The sequence below is a fragment of the Aspergillus alliaceus genome, assembly GCF_009176365.1.
Source record: "Aspergillus alliaceus strain CBS 536.65 unplaced genomic scaffold BDW43scaffold_10, whole genome shotgun sequence".
Taxonomy (NCBI): domain Eukaryota; kingdom Fungi; phylum Ascomycota; class Eurotiomycetes; order Eurotiales; family Aspergillaceae; genus Aspergillus; species Aspergillus alliaceus.
In genome coordinates this window covers 571,936-588,572 of record NW_022474693.1, presented here as the reverse complement: position 1 = coordinate 588,572, position 16,637 = coordinate 571,936, and the positions used below count along the sequence as shown (strand labels likewise).

At 47.4% G+C, this 16,637-nt stretch overlaps 4 protein-coding genes across 4 annotated transcripts; 1 reads left to right on the top strand and 3 right to left on the bottom strand.

Annotated features, from left to right (window-relative positions):
* Positions 1-184: 184 nt before the first annotated feature.
* BDW43DRAFT_17937 (uncharacterized protein) lies at positions 185-1,707 on the bottom strand. The gene has a single exon (XM_032038847.1). The coding sequence runs from the start codon at positions 1,382-1,384 to the stop codon at positions 227-229; it is 1,158 nt and encodes a 385-aa protein (XP_031902866.1). The 5' UTR covers positions 1,385-1,707; the 3' UTR covers positions 185-226.
* On the bottom strand, positions 1,707-5,777 carry BDW43DRAFT_18014 (putative importin 13). The gene is made up of 3 exons (XM_032038857.1): positions 5,238-5,777; positions 4,995-5,185; positions 1,707-4,922 (listed from the first exon to the last, which is right to left on the bottom strand). Exons 1-3 carry the CDS (start codon positions 5,298-5,300, stop codon positions 2,030-2,032), a joined length of 3,147 nt encoding a protein of 1,048 aa, XP_031902865.1. The 5' UTR covers positions 5,301-5,777; the 3' UTR covers positions 1,707-2,029.
* A 3,173-nt stretch (positions 5,778-8,950) lies between these two features.
* BDW43DRAFT_268920 (exocyst subunit SEC8) lies at positions 8,951-13,403 on the top strand (the record flags this gene model as incomplete). Its single annotated transcript, XM_032041175.1, has 9 exons — positions 8,951-9,615; positions 9,705-9,878; positions 9,937-10,922; positions 10,987-11,100; positions 11,152-11,592; positions 11,645-11,780; positions 11,831-11,973; positions 12,024-12,131; positions 12,185-13,403. Coding segments are annotated over exons 1-9 (3,506 nt in total), but the record flags the coding sequence as incomplete, so codon positions are not given.
* Positions 13,404-13,776: 373 nt separating this feature from the next.
* Positions 13,777-14,931, bottom strand: BDW43DRAFT_298588 (zinc-dependent alcohol dehydrogenase family protein; the record flags this gene model as incomplete). Its single annotated transcript, XM_032044578.1, has 6 exons — positions 13,777-13,821; positions 13,882-13,963; positions 14,009-14,168; positions 14,201-14,318; positions 14,434-14,742; positions 14,821-14,931. The coding sequence occupies 6 exons, from the start codon at positions 14,929-14,931 to the stop codon at positions 13,777-13,779; spliced, it is 825 nt and encodes a 274-aa protein (XP_031902863.1).
* Between the last annotated feature and the right edge of the window lie 1,706 nt (positions 14,932-16,637).

The window sequence follows — 16,637 nt, the reverse complement described above, 5'->3', positions numbered from 1 at the left end:
GTATTATATTTTACGGGTCTAATGATTAATCTTAATGCTTGTCTTTGGGAAGGGGGGGGGGGAGCATAGGCTTTGGTTCAGGGTTTGGTTTCGTCTTACTTTCTCTCTCTTTTTTTTTGGATTGAGAGTTGATGTTATTGAAATCTATTATATTATCTATGGGGGATATTTTTTATCTGGATATGTTCGGTATCTATGTCACATTCAATGCGTTTGCACCACGCCGTCACTGGCTTTCTGCCCATCTTACCCATCTGCGGATACATTCATCCACCCTTCTGATGGCTTCTTTCTCGGCGGAGATTTCGAACCATTCCTGATGCATCTTTCCACATTCCTCACACTTGCCCATATCGCGGACTCGATGGTCGTTTAGTTCTAAATGAATCAATCGTTCCACGCGGTGTACATACGGCACTTTCCTTCCAGGTTCGAGTGCGGGTCCCTTGCTTGGACCAGGCGATGATGGCGTGTAAGGGTAGTATCGGATCAAGGTCAGGTGGTTAGAGCACTGCCTGGTCCATTCGTTCAATCGACGTTGTACGTTGTTCGCCCGGCCAATTTTTAGGCGGATTGTGCCAGGGCTGCGATCGGTGGGGTTCGATGACAAAGCATGGAGATCCCTTGCTTTCTGGATGGCGTGGCTCGCGCGCTCATGCTTAGAGAATAGTGATGATGCGATGTCAGTAGGTGGCGGCGCTGACCTGGAAGAGGTGGAAGGCGTGACCCAAAAGATGTAAATATAGCCCGGCTCGTCTTTCTCCGAAAGTGGTTTGGCGAGCTCGGCGGTAAGGTTTGAGGCTATTTCAGGTGAGAGTGTTGAAGGGACCCATTCTCCGTTTTGCGGGGCTGAGGAATTGTGCGGTGTTGTGGTGGGTGGTACCTGTTGCATCGACTGGGGCCTAGTCTGTGAAGAGGCGTCTGGACGGCTTCCCGACGGACGTACTGGCCGTGGAGGGAGCGGCTCATCCTCTTCTATAATTTCAAAGCAACAGCAGAATGTTCGCTTGCTTTTCTTCTTCTTTTTCAATGGTCGATACTTCTTCGGGTCATCTTGTGGATCATTGATATCCAAGACCCCTAAGCGGTCCATCAATGTATCGATACTGGATCTCGGCTGTAATTGAGAAGTGTTTGGCTTGTTGCTTGTCCCATTCGATACTGGTACTGCTTGATCTTTGTGTTGCCAGCAATATAACTCAGATGGATCCACCTGTTGCCGCCTGGTGCGTTTGGCAGGTGATGCTGAGGGCGAGGATCCTGTAGACGCTACTGCACGGCGACATGGCCGGCCATTCGAGGTGACACCTTTACATGTTGTCGCCGGATCAAGCGAGTCAGTGCGAGTTACAAGAGACTCAGGAGTATTGGCGAAAACAGGCATTATGTCTGCTATAAATTCGAGCTTGCCAATAAATAGTTGAGACAGACGGAAAGATCATGCGAAAAAAGGGAGATAGAGTAGAAAAACAAAAAGTGTAATGAACTGAGGTGGAGAGGATCCGACTTTTTAAGGAGTTTCAAGCTTGCGGGGTGTGCCAACTAAACATAACTATATAAGGGAACCACACCCAGCTCAAGCTATCAATGTGGGCCTGAACAAGTCAAAGACCCATTCTTTAAAGAAAGCAAGGCAAGTGAAACATCAAAGAAGCAACGTGCTTCTAGATTGGTCAAATTTGATGCCTGAAAAGTGCACCGCCTCAGTGGCTGGTGGACGTGCATGATTGACCCACTTCATTAAGGAGAACAAGTGGCTCTTTGCCATTGTAAGCGCTGGAACAATGCGTTGCCCGCCTTAATAGACTCGAATATGACGAGAATAGGCACGAAGGTGGTGTAATGCGCCAGGGCCACTGCCCTATAGGGCGCTCACACATCTGCTGCTGACATAGCCATGTGCTTGTGCTACATCAGTACTGCGAGCCTCACTTTGGACTGGATAATTATTTTTACTCTGACAAATCCCGCTTCATTCCCTCGTATTTGTTGCATTGTCCAGGTTGCGACAACTGTCAATCCCCCATATCTACCCAATATAATCGAAACCAGCTCCGCGGCATTTAACCCAAAAGGAACGCGTCAATTGGCTGGTCAGTGCTTTTGCACCTCTAGCAGTTAACAGCGACGCAAGAAAACGCTGTCTTTCCTCAGGCGATACAGCAGGGCTCTGATCCTGATTTGTACGGCTATTTCCCAATTCAGCTAGCGTGGCAGTGAGATGCGGACGAGCGAGTCCTTGCTGTTTGAAAATGAGCCTTCTGAGCACTTCACAGAGATGTTCAAGGTCAGAACGGGCACAGCGCCCGGCAATCTGTGATGCTAGGATCCGGCAAAGAGCAGGAATGCTGTCTCTGAGAGCGCGTTGTACATGTTCTTCTTCGCTAGGAAGGTTCAATACGCCTACCCAGAACTGGGAGGCAGAACGAAGGGGCAATGGCTCTGGCCCTTGCAAGGAGAGGAGTGTAAAGTTCAGAATCGCTTGAAGTACTGGTGGACGTTGAGGGGCACCGTTTACATGACTGACCCCTGACTGATCGGATTCATGAGGCATGGCAGTTAGCGTAAAGAGAAAGGGGTAATACTTTGGGAGCAGGCGAGTAAGAAAATCAATGCCACTATTCGCAACCTCGGGATCGTAGAACTCTGGCTTCTCATGCATCCAACAGAATGTCTCATATACGTGGACAATCAGGGCAACAGTCTCGTTGCGAATACGTTGTGGGTGCGCGCTGTGAGATGCCAGAAACGCCGAGGCCGTGCCCATGACCATATCCGTCCCAGCACTCCCTAACGGTATACTCTTCGCGAAATCGACTGTCATCATCGGCGGGAAGACATAGGGTCCACTGTTTTCGGTAAAACCGGCTTTCAGTATGTCGCATGCTGCTTCAATGATAGTCACATCCAAGGGAAAGTCGGTCATTAGAAGCTGCATGCATTGCATTATTAGATTCTGTGATGCAGCTCCATTGCCCGTGTTCCAAAAGGTTGGTGGGTATGGATCCCCATTTCCGCCATCAAGAGCGTCTATGACAATTTCACCATCTGTTCTGAGACCTTTTCCAATACTTGCAACACAACGGAGAACCAACTGGCCGCGACAGCGGGCAGGCTCTACCAATCCACGAACGGCTTCATCCCGTGCCAGCTTTGCCTGCTCCTGGAAAAACTTTAATATTCTCTCCAAAATCTGTGCTTTTTCGTTATCAGTAGGTAATGTTTGTACGATCGCGGCAATACCCTCCAGGACCTTTTCCATCGTTGAAGCGGTAGCTGTAGGCTTGAAGCGAAAGCGCTCAAACTGGTCCATGAACGCTGGAAGTTCAAAAGTTAAAGCGTTGCGGCATGACTTGCAAAGATGTGATATAGACTTTGACGCTACGGACGCACACGATGCAACGTCGAGTGATGCGAAAAGGAATGTTAGCACGCGAGGAAGTAGGGCATGCGTGCGTTCAAAATAAGCCTGATACTTTCCGAGCATGTCCACCAGTGTTTGACGAGGTTTGTCTGGAATCACTGTTCCTTCACTCGAACATAATTGGGCAAATTCATCACAAAAGAAAATTGCGTTTAGGCATTCATCTGCATGCTGGTTTTCGTCTACAGCTTCCGAAAGCTGAGCCATGCAGAATATTGCGGCCTCGAATGTTCTCCAGTCCTGCTGCATCAGAGACGATTTTGCTCGTTCTTGGAACACTTGGACCAACTCAACTCCTAACATTGGATATATTGCTAGAAGGAAGTCACAGACATCGCGGCGGAAAGCACCAAACTCACTGCGATCATCATCACCCCATTCCTGTAGTTCTTCTGGACTTGGGTATTTGAGTTTCTCAAAACAGTCCATAGCTGCGCGAGCCAAATTGCGCTTTGCAGAATCAAACTCTGTTTGCTCATCCGCATCCAGGTATATCTCTTGGAGATCATCTGCAACTTCAGTCCACCACTCCAGGACCAACGGTGATGCTGAATCGTCGACTGCTGCATAGCCAGGGGCCTTGAAAAGTGTATGGAGAAGGCCTAGAACTTTATCATGATCAGGATCCAGGGGTTGGATCAGAAGCTCCCTTTGCTTGAGCGTTGCGTACGCTAATAGAAGTTCCAAAAACGTCATATTGTCATCTTCGAAATCGGCATCCATTATGGAAGCAATACGGGCGGTACCAAGATCACTGGTGATATATTCCAATACAGAGTTGATATGCTCCTGGCTAAAGATACTGTCTCGCCAATCTATTAAGTCAACCAGGACTTGCATTGCAGACTTGGATAAACTGGGAACCTTCAGACTCTGGATGACATAGTCCGTGGCAGGAGCAAGCTGAGTGGCAGATATCGTGTCGCGAACTTGGAGCGCATTACGAACTAAGGCCCATGACTGAGGCCATGAAGTTAGGTAAGCTTTGTCGCGTAGGTGGGGTATTCTTACTTGGTACGAATTGATAGCCTCAACGCCTGGGGCCCCATCAGATATAGGCTGACCGGAAGATTCCTGCTGCAGCATATGACGGAGGACAAACTCGACTAGAACAAAAGCATGTTTGATATTCTCGGATGCACGATTGCTGTCACCGCTCCGGCGTGACTCCGGGCCCCATCTATTGATTTCCTCTGCTAGTATGTTGGAGAAATATAGTAAGCTGACCACCTGCCTTTCGGACATGGCGGGAAGAACGGCATCCTGCAGGTCAAAATTTTGGCACTGTTCCTCAGAGAGGTGTTTTCCATTTGCCAAAGAAGCTGCTATGTTCCAAAGCGCATGGGTCCAGGGAGCATTTGGCTTCAAGAAAATAGTTGCCAGGCTGGAAGCCAACTTGCGTACCACTAGAGGGCGCTCTCCCCCATTAACTAGAAGAACATAGTGATCAATCAGCCGCCCGAGGAGTTCTCGAGCGTCATCTTCATTTAACTGTTGCCTGCAGCGGAGACGGGTAAGCTAACATAACACATACATTTGCGACAAGATCATCGAATGCAAGGCCACGTACCAATCCTGGTTGATCTTGACTGTAAATGTCAAGGCTCCAAAGAATCTTAGATCAGTGCTTTCATCACTGAGGAGATCATTAGCAATGAGCCATGCTTGGGGGCCTTTCTGGAGAATCTGTAGGTGCTCCTGGATAGCTTTGATCTTGGCGGGGTTGCCGGTATTTGCTGGATCATAAAGCTGAGACACAAGCTAGGCATTGTTAGACATTTTATAGGGTGTGGAAGTCATGGTGTAAACATACCGTCCTCGCCTCATTGATGAGGACTTGTACATCAGAAGCTTGGCCTGGGACGTCCACAGACATGGCCGAAGCACTTTAAGCCTTGCTGCAGTGGATAAGAAATAGGTATAGATTGGCCGAATAGATGTAAAGGGGGCGTCACGTGCTGATAACACTACCACACAAACGTAAGGCGGTGAATAAGTGGGATGGAGGGGAAGTCGACGGTGTTTGACTCGATTGGGCAATAGGAGGAGGTCCACGACGGTTTAGTATAGGAGGGGGAAAGAGAAGATCTGAGAGGAAGACATTAGTACCATATGACAAGGGTTATTTAGATCTTTATGGCGTGGTCCGGTCGCTTTGGCATGCAACCATGGGATAAGCATGTCATTTCCGGTTTCATTCAACTACAGAAACTCCCTAACTGCACAAGAAAGTAATTAAATGAAGATTCCATCAGTCAAAGGGGGGTTGGTGGAGGCTACTAATAATATTATCTCATTGCTGCAAGTGAGCTGAATTGTGTTCTTCCGAAGATGACGGAATGGGCTTTGGGTCACGGACTTGTATGTGGTGATAAATGACGGTAATTCTCAGGAGGTTTCCCTGTAATTGCCGTACGTCGATACACCGGTGTACACTGCAGCTGCAGTTTCCTAAACCCAAGCTGATTATCTAGTTGGTCACCCATATCTCCGCCAGCCACTCTAGCATTGCACACGCGACTTTTCTCTTTAAACCACTACAATTGTAATTAACCCTCCTTCTCCTCACCCCCACCCGCATCCTCTTGCAACCCTGCTGCCTCGTGCAACATTCCGAGGGCTTGTATTTGTTGTGCGTGATCTCGGATACCTTTCACTCGGACACCTGCATCCTTTTCTTCGGACTTCGCTCGTCGATGCTCTTTTCTCACCTTCCAATTCGTTCTCCCTGGAAATCAGTATTCCGCTCAGCTCGCCAGCTACCCCTCTCTCGCCCAAGGTTCTTTTCTATCTCTGTACCTCGCTATTCAGTCGATATGGCGACCGTAGACACTTCCGAACGTCTCTCGAGACTGAGACAGTTGATGCAGGAACACAAGGTCGATGTATACAGTATGACATCATATTATCGCTGGTGAACTGAACTGAACTTCAAGGCTTACCCTTCACAAAGTTGTCCCATCGGAAGATAGCCATCAGTCGGAATATATTGCTCCATGTGACGGCCGCCGAGGTTAGACTTACGTCCTTGAACCCTGCCTTTCATTTTTTTCGACACAGGCCCTCTTATTCGGTTATCGTCGGTCGCCGTATAGCTCACACTGGTTACTACAGAATTCATTTCTGGTTTTTCTGGATCTGCTGGAACAGCCATTATTTCTTTGAGCAAGGCCGCTCTGTCCACCGATGGGCGATACTTCAACCAGGCTTCAAAACAGCTTGACAGCAATTGGCAACTCCTGAAGCGTGGTGTCGAAGGTTTCCCAACCTGGCAGGAATGGTATGATCCATTTAGCATATTTGCATTGTTAAAACCCTGAGACTTAGTATGTGTTTAGGACTACTGAACAGGCCGAAGGTGGTAAGGTCGTTGGAGTTGACCCAGCTTTGATCACGGCATGTGAGTAAATGACCTTGAGCCTGCTAGCCCTTGATATAAAAAAGCTAAGTTTCCATAGCTGGAGCTCGTAGCCTCTCAGAGACTCTGAGGAAGAATGGCTCGACACTGGTGGGTGTTCACCAGAATCTGGTTGACCTGGTTTGGGGTAAGGACCGACCTGCTCCCCCAATGGAGAAGGTGAGAGTTCATCCAGACAAGTACGCCGGAAAGAGCTTCCAGGAGAAGATTAGTGAACTCCGCAAAGAGTTGGAGTCTAGAAAGTCGGCCGGCTTTATCGTTTGTACTGGTCCCTGTTTACCATTGCACCTCAGTCCCCGGCAACTAACAAGGAAAATTAATAGCAATGCTTGATGAAATTGCCTGGCTGTTCAACTTGAGAGGCAGCGAGTGAGTCCTAGATTTCGCAATTTCTATATGTTGATTTGCTTATAATGGAACTCCAGCATTCCATACAATCCGGTGTTCTTTTCCTATGCCATCATCACGCCTACAACAGCAGAGCTATATATCGATGCGGACAAGTTGACTCCGGAAGTGAAAGCTCACATTGGTCTAGACGTTGTGACCAAACCATATGATGCTATCTATGCCGACGCGAAGGCCCTCAGCGAGGCAAAAAAGCAAGAAGCAGGAGACACGGTTTCTAAATTTCTGTTGTCCAACAAGGCCTCATGGGCACTTAGCCTTAGCCTTGGGGGTCAGGAGCATGTTGAAGAAGTCCGTAGCCCCATTGGTGATGCTAAAGCAGTGAAGAATGAGGTGGAACTTGCGGGCATGCGAGCATGCCACATCCGCGATGGTGCGGCACTGACAGAATACTTTGCATGGCTTGAGAACGAGCTGGTCAACAAGAAATCAACTCTTGACGAAGTAGATGCTGCAGACAAGCTGGAGCAGATCAGATCTAAGAATGATCTCTATGCTGGCCTTTCTTTCGACACTATTTCCTCCACGGGCCCCAACGGTGCGGTCATCCACTATAAGCCGGAAAAGGGAAGCTGTGCTATCATTGATCCGAATGCTATCTACCTCTGTGATTCCGGTGCTCAATACCTGGATGGAACTACGGATGTTACTAGAACGTTCCATTTCGGGCAGCCTACCGAGCTCGAGAAGAAGGCCTTCACCTTAGTTCTCAAGGGTGTAATTGCCTTGGACACGGCTGTGTTCCCCAAGGGTACAAGTGGCTTTGCACTTGATGTTCTCGCCAGACAGCACCTTTGGAAGGAGGGGCTTGATTACTTGCATGGAACCGGCCACGGAGTCGGCTCTTACTTGGTAAGCAGGCCAGCCCTCACGAGTTCAACATATAATGCTTATCATTCTATAGAACGTACATGAGGGACCAATGGGTGTCGGCACTAGGGTTCAGTACACCGAGGTGCCGATAGCCCCTGGAAACGTAATCTCTGATGGTACGATGCGTTAGCGCCGTCTTATGAGAATTCACACACTAACTGCAACAGAGCCCGGATTCTATGAGGACGGCAAATTTGGCATTCGGATTGAGAGTAAGACTTTAGGAAAAGTCGAATTAGCATCTAAGTGCAAAGCTGACGTATTATGGCAGATGTTATAATGGCACGTGAAGTGCAAACTACGCACCAGTTTGGTGATAGACCTTGGTTAGGCTTCGAGCATGTCACGATGACCCCTGTGGGTCGTAACCTGATCGAACCATCTCTTCTGAGTGACGCCGAGCTCAAATGGGTGAACGACTACCATGCGGAGATCTGGGAAAAGACTCACCATTTCTTCGAGAATGATGAATATACGCGCAGCTGGCTCCAGCGGGAGACACAGCCTATCTCCAGATAAACTCTCGAGCTTGAACTGCCGTGGACGGCAAACCTTATCTTTTAGATAGAGTCCTTACAGTCTAATAGAGTTCTCATTGGCGTAGTTCTATTCTAGTATTACATTAAAAATTATAGGACTATATTCATAGACCTTAGCACACTTGTAGGTACTGATTACTAGTTGGTAGCGGACTGTGGCTTGAGCGGACGGGAAGCATTTTAATGTGGAGAACCCGTGAGCCAACGACACTTTAGGTATAGCTAGCTGCCCCCCATGTAAGTGACTTGCCGCCTGTTGCGATTTAATCCCTTGAACCCCAACATCTTGTTGGATTTGCGGCATACTTATCTACCACATGCACAGTGACTCGCATTGAATCTGCTCAGTTCTATGTCTCAAGGATGATCGTGATCGCTTATTCTCCTGCCTAATTCCTCCGCGCTTTCGCCCATACGCTACAAGGCCGTGCCCGACTCCACGAAGCTCAATTACATTCTGTGCCCCGTCACGACTCCTTTTAATTCTCCGCCCTGCATATATATTATCCGATAAAGTCAGACTTCTGGTATGAGTGGTAGAGAAGGCTACGCCAACGGATACGGGTACCCCGACACCAGCCGATATGACCGCACTGATGCCGGTTACGGCAACAGTAACAACCTTGCTGTAAACGGTTACGGAGGAGGTGAACGAGATCGTCGCCCGGGGGGTTATGGCGGTTTTTATTCTGAGTCACCGCAACAGCCTGGACTGTCGCCGTCCCAATCACCCGACCGACGCCGCGAAAGACGGGATAGGGATCGAGACCGCGAATATTCCTCGTCGCGCTCACGCACCCGAGGTCGGGACGGGGACCCCCAGAGAAGGCTACAAAGTTCATCGCGAGACGGACGGCCTCATGGAGATAATAGCTGGCTGTCTGACAGCAGCCGGGAGAGGGAGAGGAATCGAAATATGAACAGTAACCCAGCTGGATCACAGGCTGTTGAAGGTTTGTATTTAACTTCTCTAACTCATTCCGCTTTATCGGCCTTGTACAAATCTGCGCTACTTGCTAACTCGTGTTGATGTCTACCACAGAGGTTCTACAGTCTATCCAACAAGAATGGGATCTCGTAGCCTCAGACGAGTGCGTGCCAGTCCAGGTAGCTTTACAATTAATGGACACAAGTACCCTAGGAAAAGCAGATCGCGAGCCAGAATTTGTGAATGTGCATAATCGAATTCAAAAAACTTTGAAATCTGTGGTAAACGGTACGTTTTCACGGTGGTTTGTCAGCGATGGATTAATGCTAAAGAGAACTCTTGCTAGAACATCACCAGGGCTTTAACAGCTCCATTGGTACTTACCACAAGATCCAGTCAAGTATTCAAAGCTCCCAGGGACGAGTTCGTAATCTGAAACATGCACTGGAGCAAGCCAAGTCTGGGCTACTTTCGACCAAGCCTGAACTGAAAGAGCTGGCGACCTCGTCTCAGAAGTACGACGATATCATCCAGCTGTTTAGCCAAATTCAAGAGATCCAATCTCTCCCAGAGAAACTAGAGTCTCGAATATCTGATAAGCGATTCCTTGCAGCCGTTGAGGTGCTTCATGATGCCTTCCGCCTCTTGCGGCGCTCTGAACTTGACAATATTGGAGCTCTTGCTGATGTTCGTGCCTATTTCACCAACCAAGAAATATCACTTACAGATATCTTGGTGGAAGAGCTACATGACCATTTATACCTGAAATCCCCTTACTGCTCAAATCGATGGAAGCCACCGACGCCGGAGGGTGAGAACAACAGTGAGAGTCCATCCGGATGGGCTGGCACATCTTGGGAGAGGCCCGTTTACGCGTTCCTGGCGAAGCTGGATGCTTCTACGCCAATGGTTGAGGATGCTTCTCGCAACCCAGAGGCTGACACATTTTACTATATCCGACTTCTTATCGAAGCGCTAAATAAAATGGGCCACCTGGACATCGCCGTCGACCGGATTGAGCAGCGACTTCCAGTTGAACTTTTTGCAGTGGTGGACAAGACAAATGCGGAAGTTGATGCTCGTTATCCGAATTTGACTCGTGGATTTGCACCGCAGGATAATAAGACGAAACTACCAACTGAGATTATTGAGACGCGTGGGCATGTTTTATCCGAGTTTCTCTGGACGTTATATGCCAAGTTTGAATCTATCGCTGAAGGTCACCGCGTTGTCCACGATGTCATTGCAGCTATTGTTGAACGCGAGGGTATTCCTAAAAGCAGTGCCCTTGCAGGGGGTTTCAAAGAGCTGTGGAAACTCTATCAGAGCGAGGTAGGTAGCTGAAGATGAGCTCTTGGATAACATTTTAGCTTTCTTGACCTGACCGTTGCGACAGATTCGATCCCTCATGCATGATTATCTGGCAACCGATGGAGAATCATCCCTCCGACCAGGAGGCGAAGACGAATCCAGGCGTCATCTTTACTCAGGCTACAGAGACAAGAGCAAGGTGCGCAAAGCAGTGTATGGATTGCCATGGAACATTGCTAATGGCATGTAGAAAATGTTTAAGTTGTCTGAGACAGATGGAACATCAGAGATGAGAGCCGAACAAAACGAATTGGATGAAATTCTCCAGTCCTCTGTTCCAGGCCTTGTGTCAAAGACAAGGCAGAAATCCAATACGAACGAAAATTCCGACTCTAAACAAGGGAATTCGGGAACAGGTCATAAGATCCTCATCGAGCCAAGTGTATTCAACATGAGCATTCTTCTTCCACCCTCGCTTTCATTCATTCAACGATTGAAGGAAATTGTGCCTGTGGATTCCGATATTGCTATGAGCACTTTGACTTCCTTCTTGGATGACTTTATGGTCAATGTGTTCCTCCCTCAGCTTGACGAGACGGTTACAGATCTCTGCATGTTGAGCTACATTGCACCAGATTCGTTTACAGAGGATCCTAAATGGTTGGCAGTTTCTCCACGCCCTGTCTTCAAGGTAAGCAATTTGAATCCCAAAGCGCCGATATTTCCCTGACCTTAAGCACTAGGGAACGGTTAAATTTATGTCCATCATCCGCGAGTTCAGCAAAATGCTGTCGAGTATCCCTCATGACCAAGCATTCACACAGCTACTGATAACACAAATCGTGAACTATTATGATAAATGCTGTGGATGGTACAGAGGTAAGAAACGAGGCCTATCTCCTTGAAGCTCTTATCTGATGTTATATAAGCCATCGTGACGAAGATTTCCCCTCGCGACAATGGCCAATTTCGGCTCAAGGCCGCAGCGCAATTTGCTCAATCAGGTGACATCCACGATGTAGTCAAGGAGCTATGGAAGGGAGAAGCGGGTAAGGAAGAACTCATAGACAAGGTGAGATTGTCTTTTCGTGGACCATGTAACCGTTACTAACTACTTCTCAGGAAACTAAGCTTCTTCTCAAAAGCACTTCCGAAGTGCCTCTGGAGCCCTATGACATTATCTCGGACCCCAAAACCGTTACAGCTCTCTCTCTTTTATATAACAGCACGGTTAGTCCGACACTCTGTACCTGTACCCTGCTCTTGTGCTGATAACGTTCAAGCAATGGCTCGCAAGCCATCTCCTCAAATTGCGCCAAGTCACACAACCGCCGTCTGAGCCACGGCAGGCACAGGAAGGCGGGCCACCCAACCGTAGATGGACCTTGATCGGTGCTATGGTACCAAAACGCGAGGGTGTAAACCAACCCGTATATCTCCCCTTAAATCAAGAAACTGCAACTGCGTTCGATACTACCATCGAATCGCTGCGCGATCTTTCCTCAACGGCTCTTTTTGCTTTACACATCGATATCCGGTGCGGTATTATCCACATGCTCACAAGGACCATGGCTGGGCCCAACCCTAGGAGCAATCGCAACTCCGAGCCTACAACTCCTTCTCCCAACACAAACACCGCTTGGTGGCATATCATTTTGAATCAGCCAACCGCTGCTTCACCAACTATACTTGAGCTAAACAACGATCTTATCTCCTTCGATACAAACATCTCTTCATATCTGGGCTCCGCCGAGCGTTGGCATATCACATCAGGGCTAGCCCGATTCATTGATCAGGTATTTGTTGCTTGTACGCATCTTATCGGTGCGATAAACGAGAATGGAGCGCTGCGTCTTCAGTTAGACGTCCTTGTTCTACAGCAAAACCTGAAGAACATCATTATTGAGCCGGCTGAGGTTACAGACGAGGAAGGTGTCGCCAGACGAGGATCTGTGCAGTACCATGAGATCGTTGCTCTCCCACGTAGTGCTAAGTTCCTTGATTGGTTCCTGGAAGGTGCCGAGAAAGCTCTTGATTATGCCAAGGATGAAAAAGAATTTTTCGCAGCGCACCCCGAGAAAGCGTTGGCTGCTGGCAATGGCGAGCCATTTTCTTATGAGGAGCTCAAGATTCTCGTCGATCTATGTTTCTCGGATGTTCTTAAAGGGCCCAGAGGCGCCGAGAACCGAGAAGAATTCATGGCTGCAAAGAAAGCGAGCGCAGATGCCCTCTTAAGATTGAATGAGATAATGTGGGATTCTAGGTAGTAGTCTCTTTACTTTTTGACTGGGGAACTTGTTCTTTCGAAAGAGAAGCCCTATGTGAGAACTACCGTACAGTATTTCCGCAGAAACTTAGCTATCTTGGATATAATTAAGAGACCAGGATCTAATAGTGTCTAATACTCTATACATACAAAGCGATATAAGTTGAGCTGGTAAGTCAAATATGACTATTTAGTTACAGTTTCTGTGGCTGTGAATTACTACGACAGGTATATTAGTAGATGGCCTTATATACCCCATGACTGCCTGCTACAGACCTGTATAATTATCATTAGATACCGCCTACATTTACTAATGATGTTATTGTTTCCTTCCCCGTTCTAGAAGTATCGACTAATACTGCTATCTTCTTTGGAGAACAGTACTTGTAGTTGTTTTAGGAAAAGTCCTACGTACATTCATGCCGGGCAAGGCTCTAAACACATCTACATAGGAGACTACCATACTTTTCTAACTCAACACGAAACTTCACCCAATTCAGTCGTTTGAATTATGTTTCCCCATATGGAAGCTTGGAACTTTTCAAAGGAATTGACGAGGTCATGCAACTATTAATACCCTTCAGCATAGGCCGTCTTTCAGAGTATGGCCTACATGATCCGGACCACAACTTTGCCAATATGCTTCTGGGCCGCCTGCATTGCATAAAGTCAACATTCAATCATTGTTTAAATGTAGAACTCTGCTTGACTTACGAAATATTCAAGCGCTTCTTTGCCCTGTTCAAGTTTAACGATTCTACTATCAAGCACGGGACGGATATCTTTCGCTCGAACGCTTGAACCATGTCTTTGAGCATAGCCTGACTACCAACATACAGACCTCTGACTAGTACGGCTCAAAGCTTCCAGAAGCCTGGGTTGAGGCTTGTCACTTGCACCCAAAAATTCAAATAAATTGATGATCCCCTCTGTCTTGATACACTTCAGACTCTGCTCAAGTGTATCCTTGCCCCCAATATCCATGATATAGTCAACATCCGCTTGATTCCAGAAAGTTGGTGGGCAACTACACCCCAGTTTGGCTCGGGCCGGTAGTCGATAACATGATCGGCCCCTAGTTCCTTCAATTTCAGGGCTTCTGCTTCTGAATAAGTGGTGGTGATAACTGCCGCACCTGCAGCTTTTGCCAACTGTAAGATAGAGCACTGTGTTAGCTTTCATTCTTTTTACAGCAGGACTGAACCCGAAGTTAATGAACAGTATTACGGCATTCCTGCAATGTAAAGAAATCCCCTCCCCCCAAACAGTTCCCTGCACAAGCACAGACTGCCCAGCTTTCATAGGTCTAAGCCCATATAATGCATTCCAGGATGTGAGCGGCACGCATGGAAGGGTGCTACCTTCTAAAGAACTGATGCTTTTCGGCGCCTTCACTAACACAGTCTCGTTACAGATACAAAATTGGCGAAGAGCGCCATCTATTATACCACCAACACCGGTTGATGCAGCGTAAGGATCAATGCCACCATGCTGATGGCCGTTCTTGAATTCTCTGACACTGGAACCAACCTGAACAACTACACCTGCGCTATTGGAGCTAGCTACGATTGGATGCTTGTGAGCGAAGGGGAAATTTCCCTGCAGACCTCATTAGACGAGAAGCAGGCTGTTAAATCGTTCACGGATACCCACCTTAAAAATGGCATAGTCGTGGTAATTCAGAGATACTGCTTGGAATTGCACCAAGACGTCCTGGTCACCGACTTGGCGAAGGAAGACCTCAGTCAAGCACATACCGGCCATGTCATTGTTCGGGTGGTTGATAACTCATTGCTTCATTGTTGTAGCAACCATTTCAATTAGGTTAGTTAGATTCAAGTGATTAACAAGAAACATCCCTTACGTTTCTGCTTCGGATGGTCTTGCTGAATTGACAGGGAATCTATGCAAGAGATAGACACTGTACTGGCCCGTGTCAGGCCAATTAATAAATGATCAACAATCCTATGAGAGTCCTGACTCATCATCGATATGATATCACCGAGATATTTACCCCTCGGCCTTTGCCTCTGAGAACTGTTTTGTCAACCGGACAAAGGAGGTATTATAAAATAAACATAATATAAAGCATGTAAAGGGAATTCATTACATTACATGTTGGATTCCAGTATCTAAGCAGGATTGGGTGGTTGGACCTAAATCAGGGTCTGAGACCAAGCGCCGGAGTATACATAATATATAGGAAGAGCCCCTAATCTAAAGGATATGGTGCCCTAATTGCTCAGCTATGTTGGACCTTCATGACCTGGGCTAAAAGAACACCCTTACCTTCTCTCAATACATCCTACGGGGATGTCAAAATTACTTCAGATATTGATCTAGTCCAAAGATGTGTACAGCATGTGAATTTGGTCAGCTCAACACATTGTTGACTGCTTATTCAGTCTTTATCCCAAAGCATCGGTACCGAGACCCTGCCTGTGTAGTTGAATCCGTACAAGGGGTTGGCTCCGAACCGGCCGTTTGTACCCAGGGTCGAGCACGAATTAAACTTATGGTTTCAAGCATTTCATAGGCCGTATAGGTTGACTCAAGAAGGGCACAACGCACTGATGAACAGCACGTAGCAGTCCTTCTCTGGCGAGAGTTTGGCCCCATGTTCTGCCAACGACATGGTAGAAGTAGGTTATAAAAGTAGAGGGATAGATTTTAAACCGTTGCTGCCTTCTTCTAAAGACAGGCCACATTTATAATGATCTATCCTACCACTCTATTAAACGCCCGAGGGAACCGACCCGGTGACGACCATCAGGATAGGCATATATGGATTTCGCAACCCAATAGTGGAGCCATGATAATAGAAAGGTGTGATATTGTAATCTAAGGCAGTCATCACATATTTTCCCCTGAGAACGGACATATGATTATAAGTATTTAAGAGCGACTTTGAGCACAATTTTATGGACCCACAGTACCATGTAACAGTGTTCCCTTTGAAGGCTTGACAGCTCTGCTTGGAACTACAAAATGAACCAGCCTAATCAAGATCTTTAAAGACTATCCACTTCTAGTATAATATTGAGAAATCACACATGATTGACACATGTGAAAGAAGATTTCTTCAGCAGGCTGTCTCAGCCTCTCAGGATGAAGGTATAACGGCAAAATGCTGTCTCGATTCCAGAGAGGACGTGGCCATAGCTCGTGAAATCCTCACTGTGGATCCGTATTTTGTAGTTTAATTTCCAACGCTTATAGTCAAGATCAGATTTAGCCTATAAGTGTGACCTGTAGCGAGTGAATCCTCTCCGGTGTGGTTCGCATCGTAGGCCCCATCGCCACGATCCACGTTCGGCGTTTCATATAAAGATCTCATTTCGCTAGCGGGCGAATGGCCTCAAGACAAACTGCTGCCGCCCTCACATTGTTCTCATAGAGTCTTACGATTGATTAAAGATAAGACGCTAAAAGATTACATTTCTGGATGTGTCATTTTGTTAGATTGTGGG

Excerpts from the sequence above, each read along its gene's own strand:
- BDW43DRAFT_18014 (XM_032038857.1), bottom strand. The coding sequence starts at position 5,300 with ATGTCTGTGGACGTCCCAGGCCAAGCTTCTGATGTACAAGTCCTCATC. Across the intron at positions 5,186-5,237 it reads TCATCAATGAGGCGAGGACG|CTTGTGTCTCAGCTTTATGA; the intron begins GTATGTTTACAC and ends AACAATGCCTAG. Across the intron at positions 4,923-4,994 it reads GTCAAGATCAACCAGGATTG|GCAACAGTTAAATGAAGATG; the intron begins GTACGTGGCCTT and ends TCTCCGCTGCAG.
- BDW43DRAFT_17937 (XM_032038847.1), bottom strand. The coding sequence starts at position 1,384 with ATGCCTGTTTTCGCCAATACTCCTGAGTCTCTTGTAACTCGCACTGAC.